Genomic DNA, 17,801 nt, shown 5'->3' with positions numbered 1-17,801 from the left:
CACTCCTGAGGAGCCTAACACATACTCCTACCTCTAATGCCTCTTCTACTGACTCAGCACAGCTACAAAACTCTTCACAGTCAGCTGAAAACACTCAATCTCGCTGCATGGAAAATTCCTTAACACCACAACAGACCCTACTCTCCAAAGAGGTGCAGGATGTCATTTTGGAGGCCAGAAGGCCATCTACTAGAAAGGCTTACTCCGCAAAATGGAAACGGTTTTGCTCTTGGAATGAGAAAAAAGGCCAGGATCCTAGAAAACTGAATTTGCCTCGGATATTACAGTATCTAGCTGAGCTGTTGAACAGTGGGCTTTCATTTTCCTCCATAAAAATTCATGCCTCAGCCATTTCTGCAGAATTCAACACTGATCTACCCTTATTCTCTCACCCACTCTTAAGACCGTTCCTCAGAGGGGCTAAGAATATAAGACCTCCAAGGAAACAACCAGTACCAGCCTGGGATCTTAATTACATTCTAGAAAAATTAACATTGCCTCCTTTTGAACCAGCTGCCTCAACAGATTTGCAATATTTGTCCTGGAAAACAGCTTTCCTTCTGGCCATTACCTCAGCTCGTAGGGTTTCAGAACTACAAGCCCTCATGGCTGTGCAGCCCTTTCTCATCTTCCATCAGGACAGGGTTTCCCTTCGAACCAACCCGTCATTTATGCCTAAAGTGGTATCCAGGGTAGCTTTAAATCAAGCCATACACTTACCTACCTTTTACCCCAATCCTCAAAACAAAGGGGAAAGGCTGCTACACTCCTTAGACATCCATAGACAGCTACGTTATTATTTGGACAGAACAAAGCCTTTCAGGAAATCAGAACAACTTTTGTGTCCTATGCTGTAGGAGCTCAAGGGAAGCCAGTTACCAAACAGACAATTTCAAAATGGATAGGCCACTGCATACGGTTTTGTTACTCCTTTCATGGAAAATCTGTCCCTACAGGCATCAGATCCCACTCCACCAGGGCCACAGCTACCTCTACATCCTTCCTCAGAGGAGTTCCTACCAAAGATATTTTGGAGGCAGCCACTTGGAGTTCTGTGCATACCTTCACCAAACATTACCACCTGCCTTTATACTCCAAAACTAGTGCAGGCTTTGCCACTGCTGTGTTGCAGGGCATTCTGGCTCATCCCAGTTCCACCTAGTGCCTACCACCCTGTGCGTAGCTTTGGGATTCTACCCATCTGTGATTACTGCAGCTGTATGCACGATGAACATAGTACAGTTTTGTAACTACCATAAATGTAGATGTTCGAGTGCTAATACAGCTGCAGTACAGGTTTCCCTCCCTCCTTCCCCTCTTGGTAAAGGCCTAGGGGCTAACCCCTCCTCATACAACCTGATTGGGTTATCCTTCTATGGTATATTTGCTTGCAACTACTGATTTTTGATTATATTGCATTGTGTGAATATATATATAATTTATGTATTGCCTTCCTTCTGGGGGCACCTGACATCTGGGGCAAGAAAGACTGAAGAAAATGGTGTCGGCTGTGTCTTGTATACCCCTGTCACACTGACGTCAGGAAAGAAAGCGACAACAACCGACGCCGGACCTAGACTTTGGAATTCGGCCGACCGAGGACCCGCCTGACGGCAGAAAACCCATCTGTGATTACTGCAGCTGTATTAGCACTCGAACATCTACATTTATGGTAGGTACAAAACTGTACTTTGTGTACACATACCATAAATGTAGATGTTCGAGTGTATTCACTGTTTCAGTCCTGGTTACCCTCCCTCCAGCCCCCTGACTTCTGTTGGCTATACCTCTATTCTTGCTTACTGTGCTTAAAGCTTTTTGGTGTATTTGCTTTTTTGTTGGAGGTGTAACCTTGTATATATAATTGCTTCCTATTATGGGGGCACCTGACATCTGGGGCAAGAAAAACTGATGTAATGGTGTCAGCTGCATGCTTTATACCCCTGACTACCTGACGTCATGGCAAATGAGACCGCAACCAAAGCAAGACCCCAGACTTTGATAATTAGGCCGACTGAGGGCTACTGCATGCAGATAACCCAAATGTGATGACTGCAACAGTGAATACACTCGAACATCCACTTTTATGGTAAGTGTACACACCTGTACTTTTCTTCCATCTTGTTGATCCTAATCAACATAAATACCATGTACGTAACCAAACTATCCCCCTGCTACAACAAAATAACATTTGCAGTAAACCTTCCTTAGAGAACTTACCATTGTCGGGCCCTAAGAGTATTAAACTGGCTAGACCTGCTCATTTATCCATTGTATATAAAGCTTCTAATTGCTCACAAACTTATTCACTCATCAAATAAATGGCCAGCGCTAAAAGTCCCACTCCAACTACACTGCCCAAGTAGGGACCCCCCCCCCCTGTTCTGGAGACAAATTCTTACGGTCTCTAAATAGATCACACAACTCCTCAGGTGATTCACTATTTTCACATCATGTCTCTAAGAAGTGGAACAGAATAACAAAGGAATTAAAATAGTCAAAAATTACCCCAAAGTAATGCTCAGACAAACATCTAAATCCAGTATGGTTATGCTGGTGTCCTACTCCAGGCTAAATTAACTGCCAACACATCTTTCCTGTCTCTTCACCCACTTGTAATACTTTCTGTATCCATTCTGTCACATAGTCTCTTACAGTATATTACTATCCTTCTTACAGTATATTACTATCCTACTAACAGTGTCAGTTTTTCTGGTCTATTATCAAGATTTCCTAAGCATTTTCACCAGGCTGTTTCCTACTTTACCAATCAAACCTTTAACAAACGTATTTTATACTTGTAACAGCATCACTCCTCATGACAATATAACTTCATGTAGCTGATATTACTTACTGTTGCCTTTCTAGATATAAGAACATAACATTGTATAAACCTAGACAGTTGTGAAAACCTGTTTTAACCTTTAAATTGAATGGAAGAAACACATAAGCTTGTAAAATTTTTTGTAATCCGGTGATAACATTGATTTCTATGTAAGAATTGTAAAGAATTCTACGGGAGCCTTTCTTCCCAGGTCATTGCTGAAAAAGAACTTGCCCAGTTTTTTTTTCTGGTAAACAAAGCCAATAAATAGAACTGTAGTCTTGTGTGTAATTCTCCCAGTTTTTGCATGCAAACTGTGTGACTCTGAATATGTCACTTGACAGTGTTCCCCAGTTGCCCTGAATATGTCACTTGACAGTGTTCCCCAGTTGCCCTGAAAAGATGAGTAGTGTCCAGTGGGCTTATATGGCTAATAAGTAAATACAGGTTTTGACAGTTTGAATTGCTTCCTTTCTGAAGTTAATTTCACATTCCGTCTCCTTCACAATCAGCAAACAAGGAATAAGCATCTAATCTGATTCTTTGACATATTATGTGTTGTTAAGGCAACCTTTTAGTATAAACGTATTTTAACCCCTAGGTAGAACCCACTTGACAAACTTGCACGTTTATGTGAAGAGAGATAATAGAGAGAATCACAGTAAATGCGTGTGCTCATACTTGTGCAATAAGAATTGTATTTGGACATTTCAGAAGGAAGCAAGCTGCACCCTTATATTACGAAGCTGCACTGACGTCATATAACTGATTATGTCCAGGTCATGCTTCCTGTGTAGGGGGATGTTACATGATTAAAGCTGTGCTTTGCTGGGAATAATGTGCAAATTTCTTTGACAAGGAGACAATAAGAAACAGTGGGGTAATGCTACAAAACACACCACTTTGCTTTATGACCACCATGATGTACATTAACTTCCTTATAAAAATGGATGCTTGTTAAAATAAGCAGTTTAGATGACATTTTATTTATTCATCTATTGATTGACATTTTATTACTAGGAAAGTTCAACTGGGTAGGTGCACATTTTCAGTGGAGGCCCAAGGATAAAAGCTCCCAAGTATTACAAAAACATTTTAAGAACATTAATTTTATAATTAAAACCAACCGTTAATGATAGAGCAGTCCATGAACCATGTAGTCAATAAAGAAAATAAACCATAAAATAATACAAACTGTTTTTATTTAAAATTGGTAAGCGCTTTCGCATAAAAGCTTCTTCAGACCATTAGAAGAAACAGTGTTGATGTCTTCATGGAATCCAGCCTTACTTCTGATACTTTTACCACCAGCTCCTAGAAAGCTTGACAGGTACTATAGAGTACCTGACTCTCACACATTTCTCTTTAATAATCCCACTGCTGATCCAGAGACTATTTCCCAGGACCTAAAGGCATTAAGGCTACCACAGCCAAAAACCCTAACCCTTCGGACAGGGGATTCTAGAGCTTTACACAGATGGGGTAAGAAGGTATATACCTCTGCTACTCTTGCCATCAGGGCTTTGAATTGCCAGTTTCATATGTTGAAGTACCAGCAGCATATTATGGAACTAATGAAACAAAAAATGTTGCTTCCATATTGTACAGAAAATAAAGATTTACAAGAGTTGATGCACTCTGCAAACCAAGTTAGTAAACATACTTTGCAGTGTGATTTTAATGCCTTAGAAGCATCTTGCAGGGCTGCTGTCACTGGGTCTGTACTGAGAAGGCATGCTTGGCTTGAAGGAGCAAATCTTGCCAGACCATGTCAAAGCAAAATTACTAGATGCTCCATTAAACCAGGAAAGTTTGTTTGGCAGAAAAGCAGAAGAAGTTCTTAAAAAGATGGAGGAAAAAGCTAAATCTATGCAAACTGTTAAATATTTCTTACAGGTGCAGCCACCTGGATTCAGTAGGCATTAGCCTTCTAAAAACTGGTCCTTTCCAGTCTCTCCCAGGCATTCTTCGTCCACACCCAGGGGCAACAGGCCACCAAGACTACAGTCTCAGGGTATGCAGAGATTTAAATAACAGAGGGCTCCCTTCTCTAAAACAGGGAGTGGTAAGCCACCCCCTTATGGAAAATTTCACAATGACTTGTCTATCTTGCTTCCCAGCAAGGCCCAGTACTTGCACCCCTAGGAGGAAAACTCACCCTGCATGCAAAAAACTGGATGTCCATTACTCAGGACCGATGGGTCCTAAACATGCTGGACAGAGGCACAGGGAACTAATCTAAGGGGGCAGCGAAAGCCAACACATTCTGGCTAGGCTTATAAATGCCTAGTACCTGCCTATGAACCTATTGTATCCCAGGGATACAGATTTCACTTCCACTCACTGCCATCCCCAAGCAGGTTGCCAGACCTTCCTCCAAACCAGTGGGCAGATGCCCAAAAGCAAGTACTTTCTCTTCTCAGTATCAGGGCTATTCAACCTGTGCCAATAGAACAAATGGGACAGGGTTTCTACTCCAGACTGTTCCTAGTGCCCAGAAAAGAGGGCTGTTGGCCCCTGTCCTAGATCTGTCAATTCTCAATACCACTTTGGTGGTCCCAAAATTCAAAATGCTGACTCTGCGACAGCTTCTTCCTATGCTAGCCAAGGACGCCTGGCTAGCCACCCAAGATTTAAAAGAAACTTATCTGCACATCCCTATAAGGGAATCTTGCAGGAAATATCTATGTTTCAGGGCAGGCTCTATGCACTATCAGTTCTCTGCACTTCTCTTTGGCTTATCTACTGCGCCCAGGGTATTCACAAAGTGCCTGGCTCCAGCCATTGCATACTGTAGGCAGAGAATTATTCAAATTTACACATACTTGGACGATTGCCTGATTCAGGCAGACAGTTAGGAAGTGCTACTTCAGCACCTGGCATTTATAAAGAGACTTCTAACTTCTCTGGGGTACACCATCAACGAAAAGAAATCACAACTGGTGCCCAGTCAAAAGATTGTATTCCTAGGAGCAAGCTTGAACACAGCTTCCTAGATGGCATTACTAACACCAGAAAAACAGGTTTATTTGACAAACTACTTCAAACTAATACCCAGCTATTTGCAGGAAAAATACTGCAAGCCCTAGGGTTCATGGCCTCATGCATTCTACTAATTCCATATGCAAGCCTGCATATGAGGAAACTTAAATGGTACTTAAGTCTCTGGTGTCAACATTCGCAGGACCTGGAAACACTGATTCCTGTCATTCCTTGTCTAAGGGCAGAGTTCCTTTGGTGGGCAGAGGCATGCAACCACAACCAGGCTCAACCCCCTCACCACCCAAACCCTGACAACAGGTGCATCAGACTGTCCGTGGAGGGCTCCCATGTAAGGCAAATGGAGCCCAGAATAAATTTCCCTGCATATCGATCAAAAAGAAATGTTAGCTGTACAGAATGCTCTGTAGAAAATAATGCCTTTACCTTTGAGGACCATGTCTATTTACAATGGGATGGCGTAGCTATGGGCACTTCTTGTGCCAATAGCTATGCAAACATGTTCCTGGCATTATGGGAGGAGGAGACATTGTTAAAGATGGAATTATATTTAAGGCATGCCAAGTTTTATCTAAGTTTTGTTGATCTCTTCCTTGTATGGGCAGGTACATCCTGGGACTTGGAAAGATTTTTGATGCAACTCAATGAGGTGTATGACTATCTGAAAGTTGCTATGAAATATTCCCAAATTAGGATTGAGTACTTAAATGTATTTGTGGAGAGATTGAGTAAAGGTTTAATTAACACCGGGGTGTATAGGAAACATTGCTACAGGAATACTCTTTTACATAGAGGTAGCATGCATCCTCAACACCCCTTTAAAAACTTTGTTAGGGGGCAAGGAATGAGGGCCTCGAGGTTGAATGCATCGGATGAGGGGGTTGATCAGGAACTGATTGCACTGAAAGGAAGGCTGGTTGATAGGGGCTATGGCCCTTTGAAATGGATAGGAACCTTCAGGGATTAGATGATCTGAGACAGGGCAGAGCAAGACCCTATTGTTCTCCCACCATCAATATTATGAATAATTTAGTGAGAGCTCCCCCTTCCAAAGGTGTGAAGGTTCCGATGTTTTTTTACTATGGATACTAAACCCATCACCGATATCATTAGGAAAAGTTGGGGAGTACTCACCACGGATCCAGCAGTTAAAAGGATAGTGGGGGGAGAACCCCAGATTTTTGTTTAAGAACAAGCGCAACCTAAAGAGGTTGCTATGTAATCCTAGAGATAGTGATAGACAAACTGAAGGTATGAGTGGTACCCATCCATGTGGTAATTGTTGTGGCTGCCTTGACACTGCAAATGTCTTTGTACATCCTAACACAGGTCAACACTTCAATTTTGATATTGGTGCAGTTTGTAGAACATCACATGTAGTTTACCTTGCTAAGTGTGTGACCTGTAGGTCATTCTACATTGGAAAAACGGATAGGCTACTTAGAGATAGAGTCAGAGAACACATTTACAACATCAGAGTTAGGTCGCAAACTAATGCATTATCCAAACATATTATGGCACAGGGGGAATGACCATACCTTTAGATTTTTAGTAAAAGATTTGGTTAGACCTACTATACGGGAGGGTGACATTCGGAACTTAATGGAGAATAAGGAGGTGAAATGGATATTGAGGCTTAGGGCCGATAGAGGCAAGGGTTTAAATGAGAGAGCCTCCATTAAGCCCACATTAAAATCTAGGAAACTTTCGATTAGGTAATCATGATGATTGCTTTTTGAGAGTTGTATACCTAAATTTTATATCTTTGTATATTTTTATATACATGGTTTTTAGTTTGGCTATGTTGTCATATGTATGATTTGGATACATGGTATGCATTCTGTCAATTTCACTTTAATATATTTGTATAGTAGTGCAAGCTGATTGGTAGATGTATAGTATTTAAATGGGTTCTGACCACTGTTTCTTCTAATGGTCTGAAGAAGCTTTTATGCAAAAGCACTTACCAATTTTAAATAAAAAGTTTGCATTATTTTATGGTTTATTTTCTTTATGAACCACATGTTTTGTGGACTGCTCTATCGCTAACTGTTGGTTTTACTTATCTTCCATTGAGCAGCACCACGTTTGCCCTTTGTAGTGTGTTATTTTGTTTTTTGTGAATAATTGTATAATCTTTAAAAATAATACAAAAATATCTACAGTTTAAATAATTATACCAAATTTGATATAATATGGCAACATTGTTTAAAAATGGATACAACTTGTATAACAATGATTTAATAATTAGAGACATTTTAGCCAGGTTAGAGAAATTAAAGGTAAGTTGGCATAATGCAGTCAGGAACTGCAATATGAAGTGAGAAGAAAACACAGTTATGGCATATTTAGAAAGAGAGTCAGAGGAGAGAAATTGAAGTTGGGAAATGAGTGAAGTAGAAGGGAATAAGGAGGTGTAAGGTAGGAATAGGTACTTGTTCATCTTTTGGAATGTTTTTCTGGGGTTGAGGAAAGAGATTTTGGCTAGGAAGTCTTTTAGAATGGTTTTAAAAGACTGAGTGGTGGTGGTAGTATGGGTATTGACCTAATGGAACTGGGTAAGGAGTTTCAGGCCTTAGCAGCATGAGGCGAGTACAGACCATACTTGATAGATTTGATAATTTGTGGACAGAGTGAAGTTTTTGGTAGGATCGTAATGACCGAGAGGGAACGTACTTGTTTACAATGGTATTTAGTGTTGGACAAGCAGATAGATGGATAATTTTGTAGCTGGTAAGAATCTGTGTACATTAGTTGATGGGGTGGTACTTATAAGCTATTTAGTGCTATAAAGTGGTGGGTTCTGAAAGGGATACCTGCTGTAAATTTAGCTACTTTATTATAGCATTGTTCAAGTTTTGCTTGTTGTGATGCTTAGCGGTTAGTAAGGTTGGAACTGCCATGAAGTAGTCAAGGGAGATGCAAGTAGTGGCGAGTGTAGTTTTAGTTGCGTTGCTGAGAGTTTTTGGCTGTATAGTGCATCTGTAGTTTCCTTTTTTTTTAATGCAATTTTGTATAAACAGCTTGAAATTGATTATCATCCATTATCAAGTGGTGGGAGGGTTGGTATAATGGTTAAGATCTTCACCTTACAATGAAGTACAGGGTTTGATTCTGATCTTGGGTTATTGGTTAGGCTTGTAATAGTCAACAGACTGATAGCCTAGTATTTACCTGTGAGCCTAATCATCTCTGAAAATTTGCTATGAGAAATTATTAAAATGGCTGTATTATTAAGAGAGAGGATTTTAAATTTAATTTTTTCATGAGCGAGAAATTTTGGGAATAAGTGTTATTTTTGGGGGGGATGACTGAGTTTTGAGTTACAAAGCCATGTTTCAGTTGTAAGCTTCCTAAATTTTTTTTTTTGAGATGTGCCAGGTTGCCTGGTGTGTATATGAGTGGTGCCATTTGCGTATTGTTTTAGGGAGGCCTGTTATGTGGATGTGTAGAGGGTGTTGGTGAGGATGTTAAAAAGGGGGTCAAGGATAGAACCTTATGGTACACCGGTGGTGACTGGAAGGTAAGGAGAGATGTTGGAGAGCCATTTTACTGACAGACACCTATTGGACAAGTAGCTTTTGAACCATAGAAAGGTGGTCTGTGATAGACCTAGTGAGGACGTTTGAAGTATAAGTTTGCTGTGACAAATTGTGTCGAAGGCTTTAGACAAGTCTAGAAATAAGGATAATTAGTTTGCCATTCTGTTTAGCTTTGACAGTGTCTAGAAAGGTTAGAAGTACAGGGTTAGTACTATGGGAGGGAGAGAAGGAAGCCATGTTGTATGGGGAATAGCAGTTCTTGCAAGAAATAGTTTAGCAATCATTTTTAATACAAATTCTAGTATTTTGGCAAGGGCAGATGAGATTGACCTAAAGTTAGTAGTATCTGTTGCATTTCCACGTTTTATGTAGAGGAATAATGTGTGATTTTTCAAAAAAAAAAAACAATTTTAAATTTATTTTCTCATTTAATTATAATCTTCACATGTAGTTGTTTATTTCTATTGCTTGCTATTGTTTGTAATACTTGTTTTTCTTGTACTGTAATTATACATTGTATTTATTTTCTCGAGCTTTTCTTCTCGGGTCTCCACTGAAAATGGGACAAAATCCCAGTTGGACTAACCCGGTTAACAAATGTCAATAAATAAATAAATAAATAAATAAATTTTCCCAAAGAAAGGGAACACATATTCCTGGACTTGCCCTATTTATAAGAACTGAGACCGGGTAAACAATGCCCTTGGCTGCTGTTTTAGGATACTGAATTGGAAGGTCATCAGGTGAAATGGAGCATGGTTTGAGTTGAGTGTTTTTTTCATTTTATGTGCATATCAGAATGTTTGCCTTTTCCACATTGACATTTATTGTTTTTACTGTGTTCTCTCATAGGATCCATTGCTTTTGCTAATGAAACACCAGAAAAACATCAAACCTCAGTACTTGCAAGGGAAGATGGTGAAGACGGTGTCTGCCAGAATGGACCTGTGTTACAGTGCCAGGAACCTGCTTTTAATTTGGATCCTACTAGCAGTCCACAGAAACAAGAGCCATCTCCAGGTGTGACTGGTTTCCATGACAACCTAGCGAAGTCTCAGGGCCCTAGCTCAGACAGTAGTACACATAAAAATGAAGCTCTACAGTCTCTCAGGCTAAGTCTTCCAATGCAAGAAACGGAATTGTGTAAGCATTTGTTTCCCATAGTGCCCCTTCTCTCCTCGTCTGCTTGAAACTGTCCTGCAATGGGCTGTTGGCAAAACTGTCTGTGCTCTCACTTAAGTCCAATTCTATTTGCCATGCGTTGCCTGCAGAATAGGGACCTTTACTGCATGTGACGTGCCAAATAAAACTGTTTCTCTATAGTAGTTATGGACTTTTAACTCTTGACCTCAGTTTTTCCAAGTCACAAGTCTCTATCAGACCTTGGAAACGCTTCTATAAATACTTGACTTTTCTTGTTCTTTATTTCTTGTTTTTGGGTACTGCATGGTTACTCATTTTAACACCTGCAACTTTTCTGTCCATAATTATGGAACGACTGAGATGATATCCCTTTTCAACACACTAATATGCCAAAAGTGTAAACTAAGGATACTCAGTACTGCTTGTCAGCATCAAAGCTATGGCGCATGCAAGCACTAACAAAATATGCTTTAATTAAGAAGGTGTTTATGGAATTTATTTTTGTCTTTTAAGAGTATTGACATGCTTTGTTTTGACTCTCAGACCTGGTATGGACTAGATTCCTGTTTGACCTTGCTCTGACTGCAACCAGTCATAACCCACCTATCGTCAGTTTTTCCATTTGTTCAGATTACAACTTTTTTCTTTTCAATTTGCTCTTGTTAGAAGAGTGAGGTTTTGAGTGATCCTATTCCCTTGTGTTTGTCTTATGTTGGTACTGTGTGCTTCTGCACCAGACTGACTACTATTGGGAGGCAGTAGCTCCAGTGGTGCAATCTGTCAACTAGCAAAATTATTATGTTATTTTTCTGCATTGTTCCTCCATGTACTTTGGTAGCAGTTGGTTTGGAGGAGAGTTATCAGCTGATAAATGGTCATATACTATGTTTAGAGCACAGTGTACCTACCACTGGTCACTTAATAGGTATCTATGAGCGATTTTCTTACTTTCTGACTTTTCCTGCTGATAATTTTTTTGTTCTCATTTTTGCCCTCTTCAGTGTGTCAGACAACCTTTTCCTGGATAATTGGCCTATCATACCCCATCACTGGGGTGAGGGTTGACTAGAAAGGACCATGATTTAGACAGTCCTTAGGGGTGATTTGTGTTTTTTTTTTCCCTATCCTGGAGCCGTATACCCCACTTGCCCTTGGCACAGCACAGGGGAAGATATGTACAATGGGCTGACATGGAAATGCCCTCTCACTTTGCTGGGGCATTTCCTGTCAAGCAACTCTTGCACCCCAGTGTTCCACAGTGTGTTCCTCCCCACCCCAGTGGAGGCAAGCAGGCCCATGCTTTATTTCTTCCCATCCCTTCCTGGCTTCTACAGTACTAGAGCCCGTAATCAAACCCTGGTTGCCTGGGTTGCAGTCAAGACTCTGTGTGTGCCCCATAGCCAGGCTTACCAATATTTGGTATGTTGTTTTTTGATTTGTATGTCTACAGCTCTAAGATATTCTGTTTATGTAATATCTATACCTATATGATGTCCTTCTATTCATATGCTGCAGTATTCATAACAAAACGGAGTCTGCCTCCGGTGGACTCGTACATCTGGCCAGTTTCCAAAAGTCTTAATGCTGCTGCAAGGTACATGCTATGCCACACAGCATAAAGCGGATGTTATCACGCTCCTACCTCAGAACTTTGCTGCTGCCTGTTCGATTGCCTGCTCCAGACATTCGCTCACCAGAGCTGTTGTGTTCCAGTTATCAGATAAGTACCTCTTGTTTTTTTTCTTAAATTTTTGCTGCTGCTTGCTTGTTGGGTTCATGTCAGCTAGGAAGGGCAAGTGTCATTGTGGAAGGCAGATTCCACATAAAGATGCCAATGAGCTTTGCCTCTTTTGCCTAGGCCCAGACCAGGACCACAGAGATTGCACTATTTGCAAGTCCTTCGTCCCTAAGACTCTCAGAAGTCGGCTAGCCTCTCTGAAATTATACTTAGAAAACCAGCGCCTTAAGTGCCTAGCATGCAAGATAGATGTGATGTTGGGCCATTGGGACGAGCCTGTACTGAAGAAGGCGAAAGAATTACAGCCTGAACCTTCAGCTGCACCCTATCTTCCGGTCATTTCTCCCAAGGCTAGTATAGGCCCGGAGACTGTGCCGGAGGTGGTGGATGTACCTTCAGCAGTTACCACAGTGGAAGTCCTGAAGGAGTCTGCTGGCATGTCCGCAAGGGAAGGGCAGGCATCTGATTAGGGCAATAAGGGGGAGCCCTGGCTCATTATCTTCGAAGGTCCTGGTGCCGTCACACAAATTGGGGTGTATGAAGATGTGCTCTCCGATATTGTTGAATGCAGGCTGATGCCTGGTCTTTCCACCTTTCACCATATGGAAACCCCCAGAAAGAAAAAAAGCTAAAACTAAACATGTTGCATACTACACCTCAGCAGGTCTCTGGCCAGCTTTTTCTCAAAGCTTCTTTAATTCCTTTATGGCCCTTTACCAGTCTCTTCTTCCTGTTCCTCTGCAGCCCTTTTTTCCTTCCACTACTTTCAAAAGGAAAGCTGTTGACACTTTCTCAGAGGAGGAGGATTCCCCTGGAGAGGAGTCTTTATGCTACTCCACCCAGTTGGCTTCCCCCTTGTGGTATGCCTCCCCAGAGGAGGAATCTAATGGTACAGATTCCCCTGGGGAGGCCATTTCCTTTGGAGAGACTATTCTCAAAATGAAAGATATTTTCAAGTGCGACTGCTCCCAAGTTTCAGACATTTAGAAGAGGTACTATGTCCTCAAGTAGATGGATTCTCCGTCTCCTTCTACTATCCCTCCGGTTGTGCCTGACTTTCTGGATGTTTTCTCAGCTGCCTCCAAATGTCCAGACTCGCAGCCTCCTTTCCATGTGTCCAGACAGGTTCTATAAGGTTCCTTAGGACTCCCAGTTTTTTTTTCAAGGCTCCTGCTGCTGATCTGGCTACTATATCTATTTCCATGGATAAGGCTTTAAAATTGCTACCATCCACTTCCTTGTTACCCTCTGATAAGGAGAGTAAGGTCATGGAATGTTTGTGAAAGAAGGATGTTCTTCGTGTTTCACTGTTGTAGTCATCACACTTGGGTTATCCTGCCAGGGGTAGCCCTCAGTCGGCCTGAATACCAGAGGCTTAGTATTTCTGTGTCGGTTGCTTTCGCTCCAGGACTGACATCAGGTCATCAGTGGTATAAAATCAGGCAGCCAACGCCATTACATCAGTCTTTCTTGCCCAGGAACCAGAAGCAGTATGCACTAGTGCCGGTCAGTCGCTACCTGAGTTTTAGTTTCCGAATTGAAGTTGGGGATCCTTTTTTCTTGCTCTAACCGATGTCAGAAAAAGTTAACAATTGTCTCGCCTGTGGAAAGCAAATACCACACCGAGATTTCCATTATTACTGCATCACCTGTTTAGGCCCAGACCACGACGTCCCTCGCTGTCGGTTTTGTGCTTTGTTCAATGCCAGAACTATACATCGTCGGGCCCTTATTGTAGCTAAATATTTTCTCTCTCGATCTCAGTTTTCCAAAATGGCTTCGGTAAGCCATCTGACTACCGATCTTCTGAAAAACATAAGGATAAAGACAGAGACAAGACTGCACAGGTCCAAAAACTGTTGAAGACGCTTCTGTTGAGCTTGTTGCCAGTTTGCCGGTCCTCATTGAGGTGCTTTTGCAGCCCCTGATGCCCGCTTCTGTGGATTCGCAGGCCACTACCGAGACCCGTTTGGAGTCTGGTATGCTGCGGGACTCTTATTTGACTAAGGATCTTGTGGATGTCTCTACCTTGGATGGGTCCGGAGCCGCTGAGCAGGCACCGACTTCCGAGGAAGTTCTTCGCACTACCGATATTCGACACAAACCAATGACTTCTTTTGTGTCTTCAGTTCTTTCTAAAACTACCAAGTTTCTAATGCCCAGGGTATGAACTACGCCTAAAAAACCAACAACCCAAGTTCAAGCACCTGCTTCCATGCCTCAATCTCAAATGCTTAAAATGGCGGAAGACCTTATTATGCTTATTAGGGGAAGCCAGCCTATCCCTTCCAAAAGAAAGAGACTTGGCCCCAGCAGTTTTATCTGACCAAGAATCTGTTAACTCTGAGGATTCTGAATATGAAGACAAGTAACCCTTGTCTGCTTATGAGGATTCGGATGCAGAGGAATCCATTCCTTCTGCCTCTCCTCCAGTGGATTTTTCTGTTGGTGAAACCCTGCATACATTTCCAATGGGAAAGTCAGGACTATCCTCAGTCCAAAAAGAGACTCTCGGAATTCTTAGATTTACCACAGCACAGACCTTTAGCCATTCCTCCTGTTGTGGATGCTGTGGATGATGTTTCCATGGAATCCAGTTTAACTCCTGACACCTTCCCTACTGCACTCTACATCCATTCATTTTGAATGAAGATTTTAACTGGAAGATGCTGCTAAATTGAATGCAATTATGTTAATTAATTAATTGTTTAATTGAAGCTGTTAAGTTTTTTTGTATATATATGGATAGCTTTTGTGTGTTATTTGTACTCCATTGAAGGCAGTGGCCGAGACGTCAGAGTTCTTTTATTAAACTACATTTGGTGGATTTCCTTGTTGGTTGTTTTTCTGGTTTGGCTCTACAGTCGTTTCACCTTCCCTACTGCTCCCATGAAACCTGACAGGTATTACAGAGTCCCTGACTCGCACATTTCTTTTCAGAAATCTACTGCTGACCCAGAGGTCATCTCCCAAGGCCTAAAGAAATAAAAGCAACCACAGCTAAGAATCCCACCCCCTCGGACAGGGATTCCCGGGCTTTAGACAGATTGGATAAAAAAGTATACATCTCTGCAGTTCTTGCCATACCAGCAACATACAATGGAACTACTGAAACAAAAAATATCTACCTTTCCGGCTTGTGCAGAAAGTAAAGAATTACAGGAGCTTATGCATTCTGCAAGCCAAGTTACTAAACACACTTAGCAATGTGGCTTTGAAGCCCTAGAAGTATCCTGCAGGGCAGCAGTCACAGATTCTGTACTTAGAAGGCATGCTTGGCTTAAGGAACAGACCTTGCCAGACCATGTTAAATCAAAACTAGTTAACGCACCATTGCACAAAGACAGTTTGTTTGGCACCAAGGGAGAAGAGGTCTTAAAAAAGATGGAAGAAAAAGTTAAATCTATGCAGACAGTTGACTTCTTGCAGGTACAACCTCCGAGGTGTAGTAGGCATTGCCCCTCCAACCACTGGTCCTTTCTGGCCCCCTCGAGGCCAGCTCAGACAAGACCTAGGGAACGCAGACCCGCCAGACAGCAGTCCCAGGGAATGCAGAGATCTAAGCAATGGAGTTCCTCCACTTCAAAAACAGGGAGTGCTAAGACACCCCCTTATGGAAAGAACTCACAATGACTTTGCAACTCCACCCCTTACCTCTGCCCACCTGCTTGTGCCCCTAGGAGGAAATCTATCCTCCCATGCAAAAAAACTGGGCCTCCATCACCACCACTGATGGGCCCTCAACATAGTGTCCCAGGGATACAAATTTTATTTCCATACACTGCCAGCACCAAAAGGGTTCCCAGATCTTCCTCCAAACCAGTGGGCTGAGGCACAAAATGAAGTCCCTTCCCTGCTCTCCATGAGGGCAATACAGCCGGTTCCTGCAGACCAGATAGGCCAAGGTTTCTATTCCAGGCTTTTCCTGGTACCCAGAAAAGAGGGCATTTGGCGCCCAATCCTTGATCTATCAATTCTAAACACCTTCCTGGTGATGCCAAAATTCAAAATGCTCACCCTCCAGCAGTTTCTTCCTGTGCTATCCAAGGATGCTTGGTTAGCCACCCTAGACCTAAAAGAGGCCTATCTACACACCCCAATCAGGGATTCTTGCAGGAAATATCTACATTTCAGGGCAGGATCTATGCACTTCAGTTCTCTGCGCTTCCCTTTGGCTTATCCACTGCTCCCAGGCTTTTCACAAAATGCCTGGCTCCAGCTATTTCCGTTTGCAGACAAAGGAATATTCAAATTTTACCCCTACTTAGATGACTGCCTGATTCAGGTAGACAGTCAGGAAAAGCTGTTATAGCACCTGACCTTTGTAAAGGACCTACTGACCTCCCTGGGGTATACTGTAAACAAAAAGAAATACAAACTAGTCCCCGCTCAAAAAATTGTATTCCTGGGAGCAAGCCTGGACACAGCATCCCAGATGGCATTTTTTACTCCAGAAAAACAAGCCTATCTGATGAGGTACTTCTCTCAATTAGCCACCAGAACCCAGTTATCTGCAAGGAAAATCCTGCAAGCTCTAGGGTTCATGGCATCCTGCATTCTACTCATTCCATATGCCAGACTGCATATGAGGAAACTTCAATGGTAACTAAAAAGCCTTTGGTGTCAACACTCAGGACCTGGAAACTATCATACCTTGTCTAAGGAAAGACTTTGGTGGGCAGCAGCATGCAACCACACCAAGGGCCTTCCCTTTTCACAACCCCACGCCACCCAGACCCTAACCACAGACTCATCAGATTATGCCTGGGGTGCACACCTGGATGGCAGGTGCATTCAGGGCCATTGGAGCCCAAATCAAATAAATCTGCACATAAACCAAAAAGGAATTCTAGTTCAGCACACTTTGACAGCTTTCAGACTCCTACTCTCCCCGGGGCCTCTGCTGATCAAAACAGACAACACCATGGTGGTGTGGAACATCAACAAGCAGGAAGGAACTCACTCTTATCCTATGCAGACTAGCCATGATCCTTTGGCACATGGCTTCAGCCATGCAAATACAACTGCTAGCAGAATTCCTGCCAGGCTCCCAAAACTCTCTGGCAGACAACTTAAGCAGAAACCTCCTAGAACCACACGAGTGGCAGCTAGACCATAGCACCTTCTACCTTATAATCCAGAAATGGGGCACCCCGAAGGTGGACCTCTTTGCCTCCCACAACAATCACCAACTCAGCAAATTCTGCACCAGGGATCCTCACAGCAAGGCCTGGAAAGTGGATGCCCTGTCCTTCCAATGGGTAAACCTCTCAATCTATGCATTTTCCCCTGTACCTCTACTTACAAGGGTACTACTAAAAATAAGGGAGGAAAAACCAAGAGCAATCTTGATTGCCCCAGACTGGCCACATTAGTACTGGCACCCACTGCTGCGCAGTCTGTCACCCTTGCTTCCATGGCACCTACCTCAGATACCAACTCTCCTGGCCCAGCAGAAAGGAGAATTCATGCATCCACAATTGCAGATCCTGAACCTGGCAGCCTGGCTTATTCCCTGACCTCTCCTCCAGTTGCCAGCCTAAGCAAACAAGTC

At 42.4% G+C, this 17,801-nt stretch overlaps 1 protein-coding gene across 2 annotated transcripts in view; it reads left to right on the top strand.

Moving 5' to 3' along the window:
* Window positions 1–17,801, top strand: part of GOLGA3 (golgin A3) — a 1,508,539-nt gene that overhangs the window by 361,382 nt on the left and 1,129,356 nt on the right. The window contains exon 3 of one of the 2 annotated variants that reach the window (XM_044068715.1): window positions 10,219–10,386. In XM_044068715.1, coding sequence (XP_043924650.1) covers window positions 10,219–10,386 — 168 coding nt within the window. Of the gene's footprint in view, window positions 1–10,218; window positions 10,510–17,801 lie in introns of both variants that reach the window. The other variant, XM_044068714.1, reaches the window with a different exon arrangement.

Source organism: Protopterus annectens, chromosome 4.part0, assembly GCF_019279795.1.
Source record: "Protopterus annectens isolate FY-2018-M chromosome 4.part0, PAN1.0, whole genome shotgun sequence".
Taxonomy (NCBI): Eukaryota; Metazoa; Chordata; order Ceratodontiformes; family Protopteridae; genus Protopterus; species Protopterus annectens.
Note: the sequence above shows the minus strand (reverse complement) of the source record. Positions and strands in the feature narration are given on the sequence as shown.